This window comes from Heterodontus francisci, chromosome 37, assembly GCF_036365525.1.
Source record: "Heterodontus francisci isolate sHetFra1 chromosome 37, sHetFra1.hap1, whole genome shotgun sequence".
Taxonomy (NCBI): Eukaryota; Metazoa; Chordata; class Chondrichthyes; order Heterodontiformes; family Heterodontidae; genus Heterodontus; species Heterodontus francisci.
This window is the reverse complement of record NC_090407.1, coordinates 2,023,902-2,048,175: the sequence shown is the minus strand read 5'-3', so window position 1 is coordinate 2,048,175 and position 24,274 is coordinate 2,023,902. Positions and strand designations below refer to the sequence as shown.

The following is a 24,274-nucleotide window of genomic DNA, read 5'->3' as shown; positions in this document are numbered from 1 at the left end:
TAACATTTCAGGCAGAATCCTTCTTTTGAACTGAAAGGAAAACAAGCACCTTACTAGAATTGTTCATATAAAAAAGGATGATTCTACTTACATGGGAATGGTCCAGGGTGACTTTCATTGTATTTTCCTGTTATATCAGTGGGGATTTTCTGGCCTCCCACAGTGGCATAGCTAAGATTGGGACCTATCATTTATGGAATGGTTGAACTTGCTGCCTACAGTACTGTACAGAGCTGTATGAGATCCCCAATGATGAAAACTGCAGTGGACCTTAATGCACCAGAGTTACTCAAACTTTGCCGACCCACACACCTGACCTAGATTAATAGATTACAAAAATAAGTGTCAAATGAAATTTAACACGCAAGAATATAAAATGGTGCAATTTTGGGAAGAAAATTAAGGTACTTAGTAAATGATAACATTTTAAAAGGAGCAGAGAGGTTTAGGAGTTCAGATAGACAATTTTTAAAAATGGAAGATGAAGTTAATAAAGCTGTTTTATTTTTTTAATGTTTATTAAAAAGCACATGAGATCCCAGGTGTTAGGAAACCGGTAATGCTAAACCTGTATAAGTCAATGGTTAGACTGCAGTTAAAATGTTACGTCCAGTTTTGAAAGTCTTATTTTAAGAACGACTTTAAGTCCAGGGAAACGGTGCAGAAAAGATTCACCAAAATGATCCCAGGACTGAGAGCTTTAGTTATGAGAAGAGACGAGAGAAACTGCGGTTCTTCTCTTTACAACAAAGAATATGAGAAGAAATTATAATAGATGTGTCCAAAATTGAGTGGTTTTGATAAAATAAATTAGAAAATAATATTTGCATTGATTGGTGAGTCAGCATGAATTTAAAATGTTCGATAGAATGATGGGTGAGGTTGGGATAATTCTGTTTATGTGGAGAGTTGTTGGGACATGGAATAGTACTTTAGAAATTGCAAAAAAAAACATTTTTAAAGGATATGGAGGGAAAGGGACTAAGTTGACCGCCCTTTCAGAGAGCCAATGCAATGGCCAAATTGCTGCCTTCTCGGTTATAAAATTCTTTGATTCTCTGAGGGTCCAACTTGTATATTGGTAACATCATCTTTTGGTACACCTGTTTTATACTGTGGAAATGAAAAGCCCCTATGCTTTCCCTGCTGGTTTATATTGTAAATGCCCAGTGTGGAACTGAGCTTTGTGAACCAGGAAGGATAATCTTTATTCTGCACTCAGTTAGCTGGTTTCAGTTGGGATAGCAATAGTGACATCACAACTGGCCTCAGCTCCCCAGATACGATGGGGGAAAGTTAGTCAGAGTTCCAACTGATGATCGCTATACTTTGTGACTCGTTGGAAAGTGTGATTGTGCGTTAGGATGTTGGGTGAGGACAGGATTAGATTTAGTTATGATGTTTCTTGTCCCTACTATTGCCAGGTAACCTGCTGACACACACTCTCGAGTTTCACAGATAAAGAATGGTCAGTACTGTAAGGTACCATGGGATTGTGCTCCATTGTGGGTCAGTAACTGCAGTACAGAAGACAAGAATGAATTTGTCTGTTGAACAAAATACTCACTTACCCCAATCAAAAAGGGTAAGTTCTGCCCTCAGAACTGTAAAGGTTTATATAGATTCCCATAATCTACAGCACAGAGTGAAGTCATTCAGCCCATCCCGGCAGTTACACTGCACGTGAGCCATTCAGCCCATCCCAGCAGTTACACTGCACGTGAGCCTGCTGTCACGCTTCTTCATCTCAGCCTATCAGTATATCCTTCTCTCCCTTTCTGCCTCTTTCTTATCAAGCTTCCCTTTTTTTGTTTGATACAGTCTGAAGTGATTCCACCTCTCACTAAAGGCAGATGTTTCATTATCCTCACCTTGATTTATTCCCGTTTTGTTTAGTTTAGTTTAGAGTTTAGAGATACAGCACTGAAACAGGCCCTTTGGCCCACCGAGTCTGTGCCGACCATCAACCACCCATTTTACACTAATCTCATATTCCTACCACATCCCCACCTGTCCCTATATTTCCCTACCACCTACCTATAGAAGTGGCAATTTATAATGGCCAATTTACCTACCAACCTTCAAGTCTTTTGGCTTGTGGGAGGAAACCGGAGCACCCGGAGGAAACCCACGCAGACACAGGGAGAACTTGCAAACTCCACACAGGCAGTGCCCAGAATTGAACCCGGGTCGCTGGAGCTGTGAGGCTGCGGTGCTAACCACTGCGCCACTGTGCCGCCCTTTTGTAGCTTGTGAACTTCTTAAGACCTCATTTAGATTTTTTTTTAAAAAACTTGCATTTATATAGCACCTTTTACGACCACTAGACGTCTCAAAGCACTTTTGTGTAGTCATTGTTGTAATGCAGGAAACGCAGTAGTCAATTTTCACACAGCAAGCTCCCACAAACAGCAAAGTAATAACGACCAGATAACTTTTTTGATGTGACATTGCTTGAGGGATGAATATTGGCCAGGACACCGACTCTTCTGCAAAATAGTGCCATGAGATCTTTTACATCCACCCGAGCATTTGGGGCCTCAGTTTACCATCTCATCCAAAAGATGCAATGCGGTGCGCCCTCAGTACTAACCCTCCGACAGTGCGGCACTCCCTCAGTACTGACCCTCCGACCTGACCCTCCGACAGTGCGGCACTCCCTCAGTACTGACCCTCCCACAGTGCGGCACTCCCTCAGTACTGACCCTCCCACAGTGCGGCACTCCCTCAGTACTGACCCTCCGACCTGAACCTCCCACAGTGCGGCCCTCCCTCAGTACTGACCTTCCCACAGTGCGGCACTCCCTCAGTACTGACCCTCCGACCTGACCCTCCGACAGTGCGGCACTCCCTCAGTACTGACCCTCCGACCGTGCGGCCCTCCCTCAGTACTGACCCTCCGACAGTGCGGCCCTCCCTCAGTACTTACCCTCCCACAGTGCGGCACTCCCTCAGTACTGATCCTCCGACAGTGCGGCACTCCCTCAGTACTGACCCTCCGACCTGACCCTCCGACAGTGCGGCACTCCCTCAGTACTGACCCTCCCACAGTGCGGCACTCCCTCAGTACTGACCCTCCCACAGTGCGGCACTCCCTCAGTACTGACCCTCCGACCTGACCCTCCGACAGTGCGGCACTCCCTCAGTACTGACCCTCCGACAGTGCGGCACTCCCTCAGTACTGACCCTCCCACAGTGCGGCACTCCCTCAGTACTGACCCTCCGACCTGACCCTCCGACAGTGCGGCACTCCCTCAGTACTGACGCTCCCACAGTGCGGCACTCCCTCAGTACTGACCCTCCAACAGTACGGCACTCCCTCAGTACTGACCCTCCCACAGTGCGGCACTCCCTCAGTACTGACCCTCCGACCTGACCCTCCGACAGTGCGGCACTCCCTCAGTACTTACCCTCCGACCTGACCCTCCCACAGTGCGGCCCTCCCTCAGTACTGACCTTCCCACAGTGCGGCACTCCCTCAGTACTGACCCTCCGACCTGACCCTCCGACAGTGCGGCACTCCCTCAGTACTGACCCTCTGACCTGACCCTCCGACAGTGCGGCCCTCCCTCAGTACTGACCCTCCGACAGTGCGGCCCTCCCTCAGTACTTACCCTCCCACAGTGCGGCACTCCCTCAGTACTGACCCTCCGACAGTGCAGCACTCCCTCAGTACTAACCCTCCGACAGTGCGGCACTCCCTCAGTACTGACCCTCCGACCTAACCCTCCGACAGTGCGGCACTCCCTCAGTACTGACCCTCCGACCTGACCCTCCGACAGTGCGGCACTCCCTCAGTACTGACCCTCCGACTTGACCCTCCGACAGTGCGGCACTCCCTCAGTACTGACCCTCCGACAGTGCGGCCCTCCCTCAGTACTTACCCTCCCACAGTGCAGCACTCCCTCAGTACTAACCCTCCGACAGTGCGGCACTCCCTCAGTACTGACCCTCCGACCTGACCCTCCGATAGTGCGGCACTCCCTCAGTACTGACCCTCCCACAGTGCGGCACTCCCTCAGTACTGACCCTCCCACAGTGTGGCACTCCCTCAGTACTGACCCTCCGACCTGACCCTCCGACAGTGCGGCACTCCCTCAGTACTGACCCTCCCACAGTACGGCACTCCCTCAGTACTGACCCTCCGACCTGACCCTCCGACAGTGCGGCACTCCCTCAGTACTGACCCTCCCACAGTGCGGCACTCCCTCAGTACTGACCCTCCCACAGTGCGGCACTCCCTCAGTACTGACCCTCCCACAGTGCGGCACTCCCTCAGTACTGACCCTCCGACCTGACCCTCCGACAGTGCGGCACTCCCTCAGTACTTACCCTCCGACCTGACCCTCCCACAGTGCGGCCCTCCCTCAGTACTGACCTTCCCACAGTGCGGCACTCCCTCAGTACTGACCCTCCGACCTGACCCTCCGACAGTGCGGCACTCCCTCAGTACTGACCCTCCGACAGTGCGGCACTCCCTCAGTACTGACCCTCCGACAGTGCGGCCCTCCCTCAGTACTGACCCTCCGACAGTGCGGCACTCCCTCAGTACTGACCCTCCGACAGTGCAGCACTCCCTCAGTACTGACCCTCCCACAGTGCGGCACTCCCTCAGTACTGACCCTCCGACCTGACCCTCCGACAGTGCGGCACTCCCTCAGTACTGACCCTCCGACCTGACCCTCCGACAGTGCGGCACTCCCTCAGTACTGACCCTCCCACAGTGCGGCACTCCCTCAGTACTGACCCTCCGACCTGACCCTCCGACAGTGCGGCACTCCCTCAGTACTGACCCTCCCACAGTGCGGCCCTCCCTCAGTACTGACCCTCCGACAGTGCGGCCCTCCCTCAGTACTGACCCTTCGACAGTGCGGCACTCCCTCAGTACTGACCCTCCCACAGTGCGGCACTCCCTCAGTACTGACCCTCCCACAGTGCGGCACTCCCTCAGTACTGACCCTCCGACAGTGCGGCACTCCCTCAGTACTGACCCTCCGACAGTGCGGCACTCCCTCAGTACTGACCCTCCGACAGTGCGGCACTCCCTCAGTACTGACCCTCCGACAGTGCGGCACTCCCTCAGTACTGACCCTCCGCCAGTGCTGCACTCCCTCAGTACTGACCCTCCGACAGTGCTGCACTCCCTCAGTACTGACCCTCCGACAGTGCGGCACTCCCTCAGTACTGACCCTCCGACAGTGCGGCACTCCCTCAGTACTGACCCTCCGACCTGACCCTCCCACAGTGCGGCACTCCCTCAGTACTGACCTTCCCACAGTGCGGCACTCCCTCAGTACTGACCCTCCGACCTGACCCTCCGACAGTGCGGCACTCCCTCAGTACTTACCCTCCCACAGTGCGGCACTCCCTCAGTACTGACCCTCTGACAGTGCAGCACTCCCTCAGTACTGACCCTCCGACCTGACCCTCCAACAGTGCGGCACTCCCTCAGTACTGACCCTCCGACCTGACCCTCCGACAGTGCGGCACTCCCTCAGTACTTACCCTCCGACAGTGCAGCACTCCCTCAGTACTGACCCTCTGACAGTGCGGCACTCCCTCAGTACTGACCCTCCAACAGTGCGGCACTCCCTCAGTACAGACCCTCCCACAGTGCGGCACTCCCTCAGTACAGACCCTCCCACAGTGCGGCACTCCCTCAGTACAGACCCTCCCACAGTGCGGCACTCCCTCAGTACTGACCCTCCGACAGTGCGGCACTCCCTCAGTACAGACCCTCCGACAGTGCGGCACTCCCTCAGTACTGACCCTCTGACAGTGCGGCACTCCCTCAGTACTGACCCTCCCACAGTGCGGCACTCCCTCAGTACTGGCCCTCCAACAGTGCAGCACTCCCTCTGTCATAGAGTTATACAGCACAGAAACAGGCCCTTCGACCCATTATGTCCATGCCAGCCATCAAGCACCTAACTATTCTAATATTTTCCAGCACTTGGCCCGTAGCCTTGTCTGCTGTGGCGTTTCAAGTGCTCATCTAAATGCTTATTAAATGTTGTGAGGGTTCCTGCCTCTACCACCTCTTCAGGCAGTGTGTTCCAGATTCCAACCACCCTCTGGGTGAAAAAATGTTTCCTCAAATCCCCTCTAAACCTCCTGCCCCTTACCTTAAATCTATGCCCCCGGTTTTTGACCCCTTCGCTAAGGGAAAAAGTTTCTTCCTATCTAACCTATTAATACCCCTCATAATTCTGCATACCTCAATCAGGTTTCTCCCTCAGCCTTCTCTGCTCAAAGGAAAACAACCCACGCCTTTTCAGTCTCTCTTCATAGCTGAAATGTTCCAACCCAGGCAACGTCCTGGTGAATCTCCTCTGCACCCTCTTCAGTGCAATCACATCCTTCCTATAGTGTGGTGACCAGAACTGTACACAGTACTCAAACTGTGGCCTAACTAGCGTTTACTACGGCTCCCTGCTCTTATATTCTCTGCCTCGGCTAATAACGGCAATATCCCATATGCCTTCCTAACCACCTTATCTGCCTGTGCTGCTGCCTTCAGTGATCTATGGACAAATGCACCAAGGTCCCTCTGTACTTCCAAGGGTCCTACCATCCATTGTATATTCCATTGCCTTACACTCCCTCACTGCTGTACTGCAAGCATCAGCCTTGATTTTTGTGCCCAAGCTCTGGAGTGGGACTTGAACCCGGATCCTTGTGACTCTAATGCAAGTGTGCTCCCCACTGAGCCACAGCGAACACAATTAGCAATGTATCACCTGAGAAAGGTGCCTGTAAGAGTGACGTCACAATCAACAGAGAGAGCGGGAAAGAAGCTACCTGTTTGGTGAATATCTGGTAAGTGATTAAGGTCCATTCTAATCCTAACATTTAAAATAGTAAAGTGGTAAGCTTAATAAAATAAATAATTGAATAAAATAATTAAGTAGTTAATTAAAACACATTAAGGATGGCAGGTCAGGTGATGTGTCACGGCTGCAGCATGTAGGAGCTCCTGGATGCCAGTGTGATCCAGGGCAAATACGTCTGCAGTAAGGGTTTGCAGCTCAAAGAGCTTCGGCTCAGAGTCATTGAACTGGACTCTGAGCTGCAAACACTGCGACACATCAGAGAGGGGGAAAGTTACCTGAACACCTTGTACCAGGAGGCGGTCACACCCCTTAGGATAGGGTCTTCTGATTTGGTCAGTGGTCAGGGGCAGGAGAGTGTGGCTGCAGCTGAGGCAGGTAAGGGGACCCAGAGGGCAGGAGTGCAGGATCCTCAGCCTTTGTGATTGTCCAACAGGTTTGAGGTTCTTTCAGAAACAAGAAATGCTGGAAATACTCAGCAGGTCTGGTAGCATCTGTGGAGAGAGAAGCAGAGTTAACATTTCAGGTCAGTGACCCTTCATCAGAACTGGCAGATATTAGAAATGTAAAAGGTTTTAAGCAAGTAAAGCAGGGGTGGGGCAAGAGGTAACAAAAGAGGTGTTGATAGGGCAAGGTCACAGAGAATAACTGACCAGAAGGTCATGGATCAAAGGCAAACGGTATGTTAATGGTGTGGTGAAAGACAAAGCATTAGTATAGAGAGGGTGCTAATGGCCAGAAAACTGAGCAGCCTGGCCCCACCTCTTCTGATCTGACCCCTTGCCATGTATTCACTATACCCTCTGACCTTCCCCTCTCTGACGCTGAACATTCTGTACTCAGCAAAGGACTCGGTTTTATTCCCTTACGACTCCACCTCAATGAATTTCGCACTCAGCATGACATTGAGCTCTTCTTCCGTCCCCTCTGCCTCCGGGCTCACTTCTTTGACCAGGAATCCTCCCCCTGCCCAGCAGACCCATTCACCCGCCTCCAGCATTCTCCTTCTACCTGGACCCCTCCCCCTGGCCTCTTACCCGTTCTTGATCTTTTCATTGAAAACTGTCGGCGAGACATCGGCCATCTCAATTTCTCTGCCCCCCTCACTCACTCTAACCTGTCCCCCTCTGAACCTGCTGCACTCCGTTCTCGCAGGTCTAACCCTGACATTGTAATCAAACCTGCAGATAAGGATGGTGCTGTTGTTGTCTGGCGTACCAACCTCTACCTTGCAGAGGCTCGGTGCCAACTCTCAGACACTTCTTCCTACCTCCTCCTGGACCATGACCCCAACACCAAACATCAAGCTACTGTCCACAGGACTGTCACTGACCTCATCTCCTCTGGAGATCTTCCCTCTACAGCTTCCAACCTCATAGCCTGCAACCACAGACAGCCCGCTTCTATCTCCCTCCTAAAATCCATAAACAGGACTGTCCCGGCAGACCCATTATTTCAGCCTGTTCCTGCCCCACTGAACTAACTTCTTCCTATCTTGACTCTGTCTTTTCTCCGCTGGTCCAATCTCTTCCCACCTACATCTGTGACTCTTCTGACACCCGACGTCATTTTGACAATTTCCAGTTTCCTGGCCCCAACCGCCTCCTCTTCACTATGGACGTCCAATCGCTCTACACCTCCATCCCCCACCAGGACGGTTTAAGGGCTCTCCACTTCTTCCTTGAATAGAGGCCCAACCAGTCCCCATCCACCACCCACCTCCTCCGCCTGGCTGAACTTGTTCTCACATTGAACAACTTCTCCTTCAACTCCACTCACTTCCTTCAAGTAAAAGGTGTTGCTATGGGTACCCGCATGGGTCCTAGTTATGCCTATCTTTTTGTGGGCAATGTCGAACATTCCTTGTTCCAGTCCTGCTCAGGCCCCCTCCCCCAACTCTTTTTCCGGTACATTGATGACTGTTTCGGTGCCATTTCCTGCTCCCGCCCGGAACTGGAAATTTTTTATCAACTTTGCTTCTAATTTCCACCCTTCTCTCACCTTTACATGGTCCATCTCTGACACTTCCCTTCCCTTCCTCGACTTCTCTGTCTCCATCTCTGGGGATAGGTTGTCTACTAATATCCATTATAAGCCCACCGACTCCCACAGCTACCTCGACTACACTTCTTCACACCCTGCCTCCTGTAAGGACTCCATTCCATTCTCCCAGTTTCTCCGTCTTCGACGCATCTGCTCTGATGATGCTACCTTCCATGACGGTGCTTCTGATATGACCTCCTTTTTCCTCAATCGAGGATTCCCCCCAACAGTGGTTGACAGGACCCTCAACCGTGTCTGGCCCATTTCCCGCACCTCTACCCTCATCCCTTCCCCTCCCTCCCAGAACCGTGACAGGGTTCCCCTTATCCTCACTTTTCACCCCACCAGCCTCCATATCCAAAGGATCATCCTCCGCCACTTCCGCCACATCCATCGTGATGCCACTACCAAACGCATCTTCCCCTCCCTTCCCCTGTCAGCATTCCAAAGGGATTGTTCCCTCTGCGACACTCTGGTCCACTCCTCCATTATCCCCACCACCTCATCCCCTTCCCATGGCACCTTCCCCTGCAATCGCAGGAGGTGTAATACCTGCCCTTTTACCTCCTCTCTCCTCACTATCCCAGGCCCCAAACACTCCTTTCAGGTGAAGCAGCGATTTACTTGCACTTCTTTCAATTTAGTATACTGTATTCACTGCTCACAGTGTGGTCTGCTCTACACTGGGGAGACCAAACACAGACTGGGTGACCGCTTTGCAGAACACCTCCACTCAGTCCGAAAGCAGGACCCCGAGCTTCCGGTTGCTGGCCATTTCAACACTCACCCCTGCTCTCATGCCCACATCTCTGTCCTGCTGTGTTCCAGTGAACATCAACGCAAGCTCGAGTAACAGCATCTCATTTACCGATTAGGCACACTACAGCCTGCCGGACTGAACATTGAGTTCAATAATTTCAGAGCATGACTGCCCCCCACCCCCCCTCCCCTTACGTTTATTTTTAGTTACTTTTTCTTTTTCTTTTTTGTGTTTATTTCATTTTAATTTGTTTAGTTTGTTTCTACTGTGCCTACCCACTGTTTTTTTCATGTTTGTGCTTGGGGCCAGGTTGCTCAGTTTTCTGTCCATTAACACCCTCTCTGTACTAACGCTTTGTCTTTCACCACACCATTAACATACCGTTTGCCTTTGCTCCATGACCTTCTGGTCAGTTATTCTCTGTGACCTTGTCCTATCAACACCTCTTTTGTTCCTCTGCCCCCTTCGTTCTTCACCCCGCCCCCTCCCCCCCCCCCCCAGCTTTACTTGCTTAAAACCTTTTACATTTCTAATATCTGCTAGTTCTGATGAAGGGTCACTGACCTGAAACGTTAACTCTGCTTCTCTCTCCACAGATGCTGCTGGACCTACTGAGTATTTCCAGCATTTCTTGTTTGTGTTTCAGATTTCCAACATCTGCAGTATTTTGTTTTTGTTGAGGTTCTTTCAGCTTGTTTGGATGAGATGCAGGGTGGATGAGCAGACTGACCATGGCACCATGGTACAGGAAGCCATTCAAGTGGAGGGAGAAAAAAGGAATGTCGTGGTAGTAGGGGACAGTATAGTGAGGGGGATTGACACTGTTCTCTGCAGCAAAGAATGAGAGTCCGGACAGCTGTGTTGCCTGCCCGGTGTTAAGGTTCAGGACATCTGAACTGGAGAGGAACCTACAGTGGGAGGGGGAGGATCCAGTCATTATGGTCCATGTAGGTACCAACAACATAGGTCGGACAAGAAAAGAGGTTCTTCATAGTCAGTATGAGGAACTAGGTGCCAAATTAAGAAGCAGAACCTCAAAGGTCATAATCTCTAGATTATTTCCTGAGCCACGTGAAAATTGGCATAGGGAAAATAAGATTAGAGAAATTAATGTACGTCTCAAAGACTGGTGTGGTACTGAACAAATTGTTGGAGCTGCGATCTGACAAGTCCCTGGGTCCTGATGGACTTCATCCTCGGGTGTTAAAAGAAATGGCTAGTGAGATAGTTGATGCGTTAGTTTTAATTTTCCAAAATTCCCTAGATTTGGGGAAGGTTCCATTAGATTGGAAGATAACGAATGTAACCCCTTTATTCAAAAAGGGAGGGAGACAGAAAGCAGGAAACTACAGGCCAGTTAGCTTAACACCTGTCTTTGGGAAAATGTTAGAAGCTATTATTATAGATGTTATAGCAGGGCATTTAGAAAAAATCAAGGTAATCAGGCAGAGTCAACATGGTTTTCTGAAAGGGAAATCATGTCTAACCAATTTATTGGTTCTTTGTGGGAGTTACATGTGTTGTGGATAAAGGGGAACCGGTGGATGTATTGTACTTAGATTTCCAGAAGGCATTTGATAAGGTGCCACATCAAAGGTTATTACAGAAAATAAAAGCTCATGGTGTCGGGGGTAACATATTGGCATGGATAGAAGATTGGTTGGCTAACAGGAAACAGAGTATGCATACATGGGTCATTTTCTGGTTGGCAAGATGTAACGAGTGGTGTGCCGCAGGGATCTGTGCTGGGGCCGCAACTTTATGCAATTAATATAAATGACTTAGATGAAGGGACGGAAGGTATGGTTGCTAAATTTGCTGATGACACAAAGATAGGTAGGAAAGTAACTTGTGAAGAGGACATAAGGGGGCTACAAAGGGATATAGATAGGTTAAGTGAGTGGGCAAAGATCCGGCAGATGGAGTATAATGTGGGAAAGTATGAAATTGTCCATTTTGGCAGGAAGAATAAAAAGGAAGCATATTATCTAAATGGTGAGAGATTGCAGAGCTCTGAGATGCAGAGGGATCTGGGTATCCTAGTGCATGAATCACAAAAGGTTAGTATGCAGGTACAGCACATAATTAGGAAAGCTAATAGAATGTTATTGTTTATCACGAGTGGAATTGAATACAAAAGTAGGGAGGTTATGCTTCAGCTATACAGGGCATTGGTGAGACCACATCTGGAGTACTGTGTACAGTACTGGTCTCCTTATTTATGGAAGGATGTAAATGCATTGGAGGCAGTACAGAGAAGGTTTACTAGACTAATACCTGGAATGGGTGGGCTGTCTTATGAGGAGAGGTTGGACAGGCGAGGCTTGTATCTGCTGGAATTTAGAAGAGTAAGAGGTGACTTGATTGAAACGTATAAGATCCTGATTGGTCTTGACAGGGTGGATGTGGAAAGGATGTTACCCCTTGTGGGAGAATCTCGAACTAGGGGTCACTGTTTAAAAATAAGGGGTTGCCCATTTAAGACAGAGATGAGGAGAAATATTTTCTCTGAGGGTCATGAGTCTTTGGAATTCTCTTCCTCAAGTGGCAGTAGAAGCAGAGTCTTTGAATATTTTTAAGGCAGATGTCGATAGATTCGTGATAAGCAAGGGGGTGAAAGGTTATCGGGGGTTAGGTGGAAATGTGGAGTAATCAGTTCAGCCATGAACTTATTGAATGGCGGAGCAAGCTCGAAGGGCCGAGTGGCCTACTCCTGCTCCTAATTCGTATGTTCGTAATGTATCACTTGAGAAAGGTGCTTGTAAGAGTTAAGAACAACAACCTTATATTTATATAGCACCTTTAATGTAATAAAGGTCCCAAGGTACTTCACTGGTACATTATGAAACAAAATCTTACACCAAGCCACATAAGGAAACTTTAGGGCAGATGACCAAAGGCTCGGTCAAAGTGGTAGGTTTTAAGGAGCATCTTAAAGAAGGAAAGAGAGTTGGAGGTCAAGAGGTTTAGAGGTTATTAACCTGGAAACTGCCGCACACAAGTTGTTCCCTTTAAAATATCACGCATCTGTGCAAATAAATGGAAAGGTACCACGCTTTGAAATGAATTTTTGTCATGGAGGTGATGAGAGAGATGGGCAAGGGCCAGGCTATAGAGGGATTTGAAAACAAGTATGAGAGTTTTAAAATCAAGTTACTGCTTTACTAGGAGTTGGTGTGGGTCAGTGAGCACAGAGGTGATGGGTGAACGGAAGTTTGGAGTTAGGACACGGGCTGCAGAGTTTTGGATGATCTCAAGTTGATGGAGGATAGAATGTGGGAGGCCAATCAGGAGTGCATTGGAATAGTCAAGTCTAGTAGTAACCATGCTCTCCCATTGTTTAAAATGTTCCAATAAAAGCTTTGGGCTGCATTCAGTGAAGGGATAAATGATTAACCTGGTCACAGGTTTTCAAGTAGCTGGGAAAAATGAATGATTTTTGTGGCTCACTCTTAACTTTTTTTTGTGCTGACTTTAAAGCACCATTGTTGCAACATGCTGTCATTTGCCAGATCTTGCAGTCAGTTCAGTTGTTCTGGCGAGGAGCCAGAAATTTCACACTGTGATCCTGCTCGATATGGCAAATGTGCATAACCACTGGGAGAAAAAAGTTCAAACTAATGACCTTAAGGAAGGAAGACTGGTAACTTGTGCTACTCTGATCTAGCAGGCTAGATATGGTTGTTGTGAGGAGGAATAGTTAGACATTCCAGGTCAATTAAACATGCCGAAAAACCAACTGCTGCAGCTGAGTGCAGACATGGAGGGTGCTTCTGCCGTTCAGTTCCAATACTGGACTGATGATGTGAGTAGAAGCTTGTAAATACGAGTCGCTTTCAATCACTAAATCTCTGCCTGTTTGCTTGCAAAATGTGTACTTGAAGGTAGATAGTTACATTCATTTAATGTATTTGAAGAAGCATTTAGTATGCTTTCATGTGTTTGTTCTGTCCTTGGCTTTAGTCTCTGGCTGCACTGAAAGTTAATAGCTCGGCATGTTTTTTTTCTTAATAACACTGCTGAATGATGTGATGTTACTGAGAAGGGATCAGTATTGAAATATATGTTCTGCAGAAAATGTTCCAACTGCAAAGTAACAGCTTCTAAAAACACTAACACAATTGCCTTGTAATGTTGCAAAGGAAAATTAAAAGCGATTCTGCCAAATTCTATATGAGTGGCACTTGTTAAGTGTCTGGTGTGGCTAATAAATCCCTTTGTAATATATAATCCACCCAAAAACACACACTTGATAGAAAATTACAGTTTAAAAATGTGGGAAAGTCTGAGGGACTTTTAAAAATTCAAATATTCAAATCTCTGTAACAAAAACATACAAATATATGCAATGTTGCAAGCCCTCTATTGAAACTATTAGCTCATCTCCCATGATGTTGTATTTGGATAAAAACTGAAGAGTAGTAGCAAGTGTTGAAGCATCTTCTCTTATGAAGGTACATCCTAGTTCACATCAAGTCCCATTCACCTATCACCCCTGTGCTCGCTGACCTACATTAGCACCTGGTATGACAGCAACCCAATGTAAAAATTTTCATCCTTGTGTTCAAATCCTTCTGTGGTCTCGTCCCTCCCTATCGTTGTAATCTCCTCCAACCTCACAACCCTCTGAGATCTCTGTGCTCCTCCAATCTGGCCTCTTGCTCATCCCTTATTTTAATCGCCCCATCATTGGCGGCCGTGCCTTCAGCTGCCGAGGTCCTAAGTTCTGGAATTCTCTCCCCAAAACCTCTCTGCCAATCTAACTCTCCTCTTTTAAGACACTCCATAAAACCTACCTCTTTGACCAAGCTTTTGGTCACCTGTCCCAATATCTCATGTGGCTCAGTGTCAAACTTCATTTGCTAATGCTCCTGTGAAGCACCTTGGAATGTTATGTTAAACTTGTATAAAACACTGATTCAACCTCAACTGGAGTAATGTGTCCAGTTCTGGCCACGGCACATCAGGAAAGATGTGAAGGCGTTGGAGGGGGTTCAGAAAAAATTCATGAGAATGGTTCCAGGGATGAGGAACTTCAGTTACGTGGACAGATGGAGAAGTTGAGACTGTTTTCCTTGGAGAAGAGAAAGTTGAGAGGAGATTTGATAGAGGTGTTTGAAATCATGAGGGGTCTGCACAGGATAGATAGGGAAAGACTGTTCCCATTGGCGGAAGGATCGAGAACAAGAGGCCACAGATTGAAGGTAATTGGCAAAAGAAGCAATGGCGACATGGGGAAAAACTTTTTCATGCAGCAAGTGTTTAGGATCTGGAATGCACTGTCTGAGAGTGTGGTGGGGGCAGGTTCAGTGAGTGTTTAGGATCTGGAATGCACTGTCTGAGAGTGTGGTGGAGGCAGGTTCAATCGAGACATTCAAGAGGGAATTGGATTGTTATCTGAAAAGGAAGAATGTGCAGGGCTGTGGGGAGCAGGAGGGGGCGTGGCACTATGTGAATTGCTCTTTGAGAGCCAGCACAGACACAATGGGCCGAATGGCCACCTTCTGTGCTCTGTTTTACTGTGTTAAAGGTGCTATTTAAATGCAAGTTGTTGCATCCCTTCACAGTTGTATTGTGTTCAGGTACACTGCTGTGATGCAGTGTGACTTCTTTGGTGTGAGGCAAGGCGCTACCATAGTGACTTAGGGGTGTGAAGGAAGAGACTCCAATGGATTCTCGAGTGGGTGGAGAGATGGAGATCACAGCGAGTCTTGGGAGGTGCCCTCAGAACAGGCATTGAGAAAAGTTAGTGAGGCTCGTGTTTTTTTTTTAGCAATATCATGCCAAAAGGACATTTGAGCCAATGAGCATGCTTCATGCCTTTGGGGAATTTTGCTGCATTTTACAGGCACCTCTCTATATAAAGGCAGAGCCTTTAATTTGACACATAGACTTAGGCTGCCCAGTGCGAGGGAACAAGAAAAACTGCAGTCAAGTGCCACGGGGTAGGCTGTCTGTGAAGAGAAATACAGAAAATGGGAGAGGGAAAATAGGATGACACAATGGAGGATTATAGAGTGGGTACATTACCATCACTTGGCCATCCCCTCTGGGCTCTGTGACACAACTGGTCTTCCTCTTTTCACCTTGTTTGCTGTTTTCTCCTTCCCCTGATTTTCCACCAGAGTTTCTCACCACCTCCTGCTGACTCCATAGGATTTGATCACCTTCTTACCTCACCTGAGAAGTCGGTTTTCACGTGTGAGCAACTCAGTCAAGGTGCTAGACTATTCAACATTGGGAACCTCATTACCCAACCTGATTCTACCCTCAGCCAACAGCAACATGCACATATTTTCAGGAACAGCAATCAGGAAAGGGAATGGAGGAGCTCTTCCCCAAGCTTAGGGGTACTGGGGTAAACTGTCGTGCCCCTACCACTGCCTCATTAACATCTACTTCAACAACAATAGGGGATTAAATCTGCACGTTTCCTGGTCTATCTGACTCAGCTATCACTGTTTTAATAACATAAATCATCAAGGGATGGCATGTTTTTATTTTTGGTAAGAATGGTTACGTTGGCCTTGTATATTCATAGATTCTGTTTCACAGTGAAAATGAAACAGAGCAAGGTCCTCGCCTCCTGTTTTTGCTGGGGTCAGAGGGGAGTCATCGCAGCGAGACCTGGGTGTCCTTGTGCACCAGTCGCTGAAAGTAAGCATGTAGGTACAGCAGGCAGTTAAGAAGGCAAATGGTATGTTGGCCTTCATAGCGAGAGGATTCGAGTACAGGTGCAAGAATGTCTTGCTGCAATTATACAAGGCCTTGGTGAGACCACACCTGGAGTATTGTGTGCAGTTTTGGTCTCCTTATCTGAGGAAGGATGTTCTTGCTATAGAGGGAGTGCAAAGAAGGTTCACCAGACTGATTCCTGGGATTGCAGGATTGATGTATGAAGAGAAATTGGGTTGATTAGGCTTGTATTCACTAGAGTTTAGAAGAATGAAAGGGGATCTCATCGAAACCTATAAAATTCTAACAGGCCTGGACAGACGAGATGCAGGAAGGATGTTCCCGATGGCAGGGGTGTCTAGGACCAGGGGTCACAGTTTATGGATAAGGGGTAAGCCATTTAGGATTGAGATGAGGAGAGATTTCTTCATCCAGAGAGCGGTGAACCTGTGGAATTCTCTAACACGGAAAGCAGTTGAGGCCAAATCATTAAATATATTCAAGAAAGAGTTAGATATAGTTCTTGGGGCTAAAGGGATCAAGGAATATGGGGAGAAAGCGGGAACAGGGTACTGAGTTTGGATGATCAGCCATGATTGTATTGAATGGTGGAGCAGGCTCGAAGGGCCGAATGGCCTACTCCTGCTCCTATTTTTCTATGTTTCTTTCTCATTATAGTATTGCTGGCTCTTGCAATGTAAGAGGTCCCAGTTGTTGGGTGGACTTGCAAGAGACATCAAGAACCTGTCTTTGAAGAATTGAAGGAAATAATGTTGTCTGATGTAGAGGATTTAGTCTAAGGTGCAGTGATTCAGTCATTGTACTGTGAAAAGAATGGAGGTTGAAGCACAGAGAACTTACAATCTGAAGGAAAGCGATCAATGTAGAGAATTGAATGACGGAAGTTTTTTTTATTCGTTCATGGAATATGGGTGTTGCTGGCAAAGCCAACATTTGTTGCCCATCCCTAACTGCCTTTGAGAAGGTGGTGGTGAGCTGCTGCCTTGAACCGCTGCAGTCCATGTGGTGTAGGTATACCCACAATGCTGTTAGGGAGTCCAGGATTTGGATCCAGTGACACTGAAGGAACGGCAATAGAGTTCAAAGTCAGGATGGTGTGTGACTTGGAGGGGAACTTGCAGGTGGTGGTGTTTCCATGCATCTGCTGCCCTTGTCCTTCTAGTTGGTAGAGGTTGCAGGTTTGGAAAGTGCTGTCGAAGGAGCCTTGGTGAGTTGCTGCAGTGCATCTTGTAGATGGAACACGCAAGTAATTGATATGCAGAAATAACTGAGTTGAGCAGAACTTTGATTAATTGTAACAGTCAGAGAATGAGTCATCAGCTGCAACATAAACTGAGCCATCTGACAGGAATCTAGATAGTGATGGGAGATCATATTCGAATGGCTAGTTTGGAATTTCACAATGCCAGGTTCTGCTAAATGCTTATAGAGGAGTGGCCAAGACAGTTCACTGGAATATTTAAGATTAGTGTCACAGAGCTTCATGAGATGAGGAACAAGATCACCAATGGTCATGTGAAAATCATAATGCCGATCATAGATTATGTCAGGGTAGATTGAGTCCGACAGACCGTGAAGGTTCCCATTTTGATCCCAGCATGATCTCAACTGAGATGCATGTAGGACTACTACAGTCAGCCTTGCTATCCCAGAGCCAAAGGGAGGAAAAGGGTCACCCATTCCTGGAACCTAGTGACTGAGGCCAGTTGGAAAGTATATCTGTGGACATAGGTTTGAGGGCAAGATCAAGCTTGATTGTGATGTCCATAACAGGTGAATTGCCTCTGAACTTGCCATGCTAGGCAACTGTACAAAGATGGATAAAATATGAGAGGGATGCTGCCAATTGTGGAAATGTATCCCTGTCAAAGCTGTCAAAGGAAGAGTTAAAAAAAATAGTACTGAACTCTTTGAAATTGTAAGAGGAGAGTTAACAAGATTTGTAGCTATGAAACAGCACACAGGTCTAAACATAACAGAACATGCTTAAGGATAAATTCCATGTGTCTCCCTCGCCCATGGTTTGAGAACGAGGTGCACAGATTAACTTGCCTGAATCACATTGCTCCCAGTTTTCCAGGTGCACTGACCTGTGTGTTCCGATCCACACTCCAATCACTCATAGCTCTACAGTGAGAACCTCACCTTGGAGGCTCATTCAGTGTGATTTTATTGTTTCTTCAAACTGATATTCTATCTTTTTCCTCCCTCAGAACACTGATTTCTTTGAAATGATTGAAAAGATGCAGGTAAGTTGCTGCTCTCCAACACACTCGCTCAATAATTTAACATTTAGAAAATACAATTGCATTTGTTCTGTGTAATATCTTGGAATTGCTTTTTAGCAGATGGCTCTGACTCTGTCATAAACTTCTCAAATCAAATAAATGATTTATCATTTTTTAGCATCTAAAATATGATAAAGCAGCAGCCATATTTACTCATACTACGTGTGCACTTCAAATAGCACTGTATAATCTCAAGGTACTTCTGCATCTGTGATTCTCAAGCTCCTGGTTCCCAATGAGGAAAACTGGAGACCAGGGGCCGAAAATCCTCCAGCAAGAAATCGGGGCTCACTTTTTCTAACCAGCGAAGTAGATTGGGGGGCAGAAACCTTATTTCCAACTGAAGATCAATCTTCCTTTCCCCCCCACGCCCCCAACCCTTCATTCCTGCTGAATTTCCGAGTGTAAATTGACCCTTCCTGTGAGCTGACTGCTGAGAATTCCTTAGATTCTCGAACAGTTCCCAAGAATTGGAAGGTAGCAAACAGAACCCTGTTATTTAAGAAAGGAGGAAGAGAGAAAGCAGGAAACTATTGGCCAGTTAGCCTAACATCAGTAATAGACAAAACACTCGAATCTATTATTAGGGACATGTTAACAGGGCACTTAGAAAATCAAAATATGATTAAGCAGAGTCAACACAGATTTATGAAAGGGAAATCGTGTTTGACAAATCTGTTAGTTTTTTGAGGATATAACTTGTAGGATTGATATGGAGGAACCAGTGGATGTAGTGTATTTGGATTTTCAAAAAGCATCCAATAAGGTGACACAAGTGATTCTTACATAAAATTAGGACTTCTGGGATTGGGGATAATATATTAACATGGATTGTGGATTGGTTAATGGACATCAAACAGAGAGTAGGAATAAACGGGACATTTAGGATTGTCAGGTTGAAACTAGCAGGGTGCCGTGTGGATGAGTACTTGGGCCTCAACTATTTAAAATATATATTAATGACTTAGATGAAGGGACTGAGTGGAATGTATCCAAGTTTGCTGCTGATATAAAGTTAGATGGGAAAGTCAGTGTTGAGGAGGATGCAAAGAAGCGTCAAAGGGATTTAGACAGGTTGTGTGAATGAGCAAAAACATGGCAGATGGAATATAAAGAGGGAAGTGTGAAATTGGTAGGAAAAATATAAAAAAAAGGAATATTCTTTAAATAATGAGGGATTAGGAAGTGTTTGCATTCAGAGGGGCCTGGGTGTCCTTGCACATGAATGACAGAAATTTGAGTATCCTGAAAATAGAGACATTGTGTCGAAGCTTTTCGACTTGCACTCATCAGGACAATTCACAAGAATGCCAATGTAAGGGAAAGCAACAAATCTATACTATATGAGAAGAGAGTGCTGATTGGTTGGCAAGTGGACTCTGGTAGAGATTTTGCCATGGAGAATGTAACAGTTTATGGTGCTCTGAGGAATGAACCAGCGAATGGCTGTCACTCATTTTGTTGAGCTGAAACTGGCGCAATGTGTATACATGTTCTTTCTGTCTGCAAAGAACAGGGCCCTGTGTATTAATATATGTAGCTTCCAATATGGAGAGCCCTGCTCTTTGCAGACAGAAAGAACATATTGTCCTGATGGACTTCATCCTCGGGTGTTAAAAGAAGTGGCTAGTGAGATAGTTGATGCGTTAGTTTTAATTTTCCAAAATTCCCTAGATTCGGGGAGGGTTCCGTTAGATTGGAAAATAGCGAATGTAACTCCTTTATTCAAAAAGGGAGGGAGACAGAAAGCAGGAAACTACAGGCCAGTTAGTTTAACATCTGTCTTGGGGAAAATGTTAGAAGCTATTATTAAACATGTTATAGCAGGGCATTTAGAAAAAATCAAGGTAATCAGGCAGAGTCAACATGGTTTTGTGAAAGGGAAATCATGTTTAACCAATTTATTGAACATACGAATTAGGAGCAGGAGTAGGCCGCTCAGCCCCTCGAGCCTGCTCCACCATTCATTAAATTCATGTCTGAACTGATTACTCCACACCACCCTCATGCTTATCAAGAATCTATCTACCTTACCAAAACCTTTGACCTCGTCAGCAGACGTGGTCTCTTCAGACTACTAGAAAAGATTAGATGCCCACCAAAGCTACTCAGTATCATCACCTCATTCCATGACAATATGAAAGGCACAATTCAGCATAGCGGCACCTCATCAGACCCCTTTCCTATCCTGAGTGGCGTGAAACAGGGCTGTGTTCTCACACCTACACTGTTTGGGATTTTCTTCTCCCTGCTGCTCTCACATGCATTCAAGTCTTCAGAAGAAGGAATTTTCCTCCACACAAGATCAGGGGGCAGGTTGTTCAACCTTGCCCGTCTAAAAGCGAAGTCCAAAGTACGGAAAGTCCTCATCAGGGAACTCCTCTTTGCTGACGATGCTGCTTTAACATCTCACACTGAAGAGTGCCTGCAGAGTCTCATCGACAGGTTTGCGGCTGCCTGCAATGAATTTGGCCTAACCATCAGCCTCAAGAAAACGAACATCATGGGGCAGGACGTCAGAAATGCTCCATCCATCAATATTGGCGCCCACGCTCTGGAAGTGGTTCAAGAGTTCACCTACCTAGGCTCAACTATCACCAGTAACCTGTTTCTAGATGCAGAAATCAACAAGCACATGGGAAAGGCTTCCACTGCTATGTCCAGACTGGCCAAGAGAGTGTGGGAAAATGGCACACTGACACGGAACACAAATGTCCAAGTGTATCAAGCCTGTGTCCTCAGTACCTTGCTCTACGGCAGCGAGGCCTGGACAACGTATGTCAGCCAAGAGCGGCGTCTCAATTCCTTCCATCTTCGCTGCCTCCTGAGAATCCTTGGCATCAGGTGGCAGGACCGTACCTCTAAGTCCTCGAGGCGGCCAACATCCCCAGCATATACACCCTACTAAGCCAGCGGCGCCTGAGATGGCTTGGCCATGTGAGCCGCATGGAAGATGGCAGGATCCCCAAGGACACATTGTACAGCGAACTCGTCACTGGTATCAGACCCACTGGCCGTCCTTGTCTCCGCTTTAAAGACGTCTGCAAACGCGACATGAAGTCCTGTGACATTGATCACAAATCGTGGGAGTCAGTTGCCAGCGATCGCCAGAGCTGGCGGGCAACCATAAAGGCGGGGCTAAAGTGTGGCGAGTCGAAGAGACTTAGCAGTTGGCAGGAAAAAAGACAGAAGCGCAAGGGGAGAGCCAACTGTGTAACAGCCCCAACAACCAATTTTATCTGCAGCACCTGTGGAAGAGTCTGTCACTCTAGTATTGGCCTTTATAACCACTCCAGGCACTGCTTCACAAACCACTGACCACCTCCAGGCGCTTACCCATTGTCTCTTGAGACAAGGAAGCCAAAGAAGAATCTACCTCTGCCTTAAAAATATTCAAAGACTCTGCTTCCACCGCCTTTTGAGGAAGAGAATTCCAAAGACTCACGACCCTCTGAGAGAAAGCATTTCTCCTCATCTCTGTCTTAAATGAAACTACTTTGAGGGAGTTACATGTACTGTGGATAAAGGGGAACCGGTGGATGTATTGTACTTAGATGTCCAGAAGGCATTTGATAAGGTGCCACATCAAAGGTTCTTGCAGAAAATAAAAGCTCATGGTGTAGGAGGTAACATATTGGCATGGTTAGAAGATTGGCTAGCTAATGGGAAACCGAGAGTCGGCATAAATGGGTCATTTTCTGGTTGGCAAGATGTAACGAGTGGTGTGCCACAGGGATCTGTGCTGGGACCTCAACTTTTTACAATTTATAAAAATGACTTACATGAGGGGACTGAAGGTATGGTTGTTAAATTTGCTGATGACACAAAGATAGGTAGGAAAGTCACTTCTGAAGAGGACATAAGGGGGCTACAAAGGGATATAGATAGGTTAAATGAGTGGGCAAAGACCTGGCAAATGAAGAATAATGTGGGAAAGTGGGAAATTGTCCACTTTGGCAGGAAGGATAAAAAATAAGCATATTATCTAAATAGTGAGAGATTGCAGAGCTCTGAGATGCAGAGGGATCTGGGTGTCCTAGTGCATGAATCGCAAAAGGTTAGTATGCAGGTACAGCACATAATTAGAAAAGCTAATAGAATGTTATTGTTTATTGGGAGGGGAATTGAATGCAAAAGTAGGGAGTTTATGCTTCAGCTCTACAGGGCATTGGTGAGACCACATCTGGAGTACTGTGTACAGTATTGGTCTCCTTATTTAAGAAAGGATGTAAATGCGTTGGAGGCAGTTCAGAGAAGGTTTACTAGACTAATACTTGGAATGCGTGGGCTGTCTTACGAGGAAAGATTGAACAGGGTAGGCTTGTATCTGCTGGAATTTAGAAGAGTAAGAGGTGACCTGATTGAAATATATAAGATCCTGATGGGTCTTGACAGGGTGGATGTGAAAGGGATGTTTCCCCTTGTGGGAGAATCTAGAACTAGGGATCACTGTTTAAAAATAAGGGGTCGCCCATTTAAGACAGAGATGAGGAGAAAATTTTTCTCTGAGGGTCGTGAGTCATAGAGTTATACAGCATAGAAACAGGCCCTTCGGCCCATCTTGTCTGTGCCGGCCATCCAGCACCTAACTATTCTAATCCCATTTTCCTGCACTTGGCCCGTAGCCTTGTATGCTATGGCGTTTCAAGTGCTCATCTAAATACTTCTTAAATGTTGTGAGGGTTCCTGCCTCTACCACCCCTTCAGGCAGTGTGCTCCAGATTCCAACCACTCTCTGGGTGAATAATTTTTTCCTCAAATCCCCCAAACCTCCTGCCCCTTACCATAAATCTATGCCCCCTGGTTCTTGACCCCTCCAATAAGGGAAAAGGTTTCTTCCTATCTAACCTTTCAATGCCCCTCATAATTTTGTATACCTCAATCATGTCCCCCCTCAGCTTTCTCTGCTCCAAGGAAACAACCCCAGCCTATCCAGTCTCTCTTCATAGCTGAAATGCTCCAGCCCAGGCAACATCCTGGTGAATCTCCTCTGCACCCTCTCCAGTGTAATCACATCCTTCCTGTAGTGTGGTGACCAGAACTGTACACAGTACTCCAGCTGTGGCCTAACTAGCATTTTATACAGCTCCATCATATATTCTATGCCTCGGCTAATAAAGGCAAGTATCTCATATGCCTTCCTAACCACCTTATCTATCTGTGCTGCTGCCTTCATTGATCTGTGGACAAGTACACCGAGGTCCCTCTGACCCTCTGTACTCCCTAGAGTCCTGCCATCCATTGTATATTCCCTTGCCTGTTAGTCCTCCCAAAATGCATCACCTCACACTTCTCGGGATTAAATACCATTTGCCACAGCTCCGCCCATCTTCCCAACCCATCTATATCTGCCTGCATTCTAAGGATTTCTTCCTCACTATTTACAACACCATCAATTTTCGTGTCATCTGCGAACTTACTGATCATACCTCCTATATTCACGTCTAAATCATTAATGTACACTACAAACAGCAACGGTCCCAGCACCGATCCCTGTGGTACACCACTGGTCACAGGCTTCCAATTGCAAAAACAGCCCTCGACCATCACCCTCTGCCTCCTGCCACTAAGCCAATTTTGGATCCAATTTGCCAAATTGCCCTGGATCCCATGGGCTCTTACCTTCTTAATCAATCTCCCATGCGGGACTTTATCAA

General features: G+C 47.0%; 1 protein-coding gene across 13 annotated transcripts in view; it reads left to right on the top strand.

Annotated features, from left to right (window-relative positions):
- Nucleotides 1-24,274, top strand: part of rap1gapa (RAP1 GTPase activating protein a) — a 475,427-nt gene that overhangs the window by 318,468 nt on the left and 132,685 nt on the right. For 11 of the 13 annotated variants that reach the window (XM_068016826.1, XM_068016829.1, XM_068016823.1 and 8 more), the window contains one exon: nucleotides 18,543-18,578. The exons of 1 other annotated variant lie outside the window; for it this stretch is intronic. In XM_068016826.1, coding sequence (XP_067872927.1) covers nucleotides 18,543-18,578 — 36 coding nt within the window. Of the gene's footprint in view, nucleotides 1-13,189; nucleotides 13,439-18,542; nucleotides 18,579-24,274 lie in introns of those variants that run through there. One more of the 13 variants, XM_068016832.1, reaches the window with a different exon arrangement.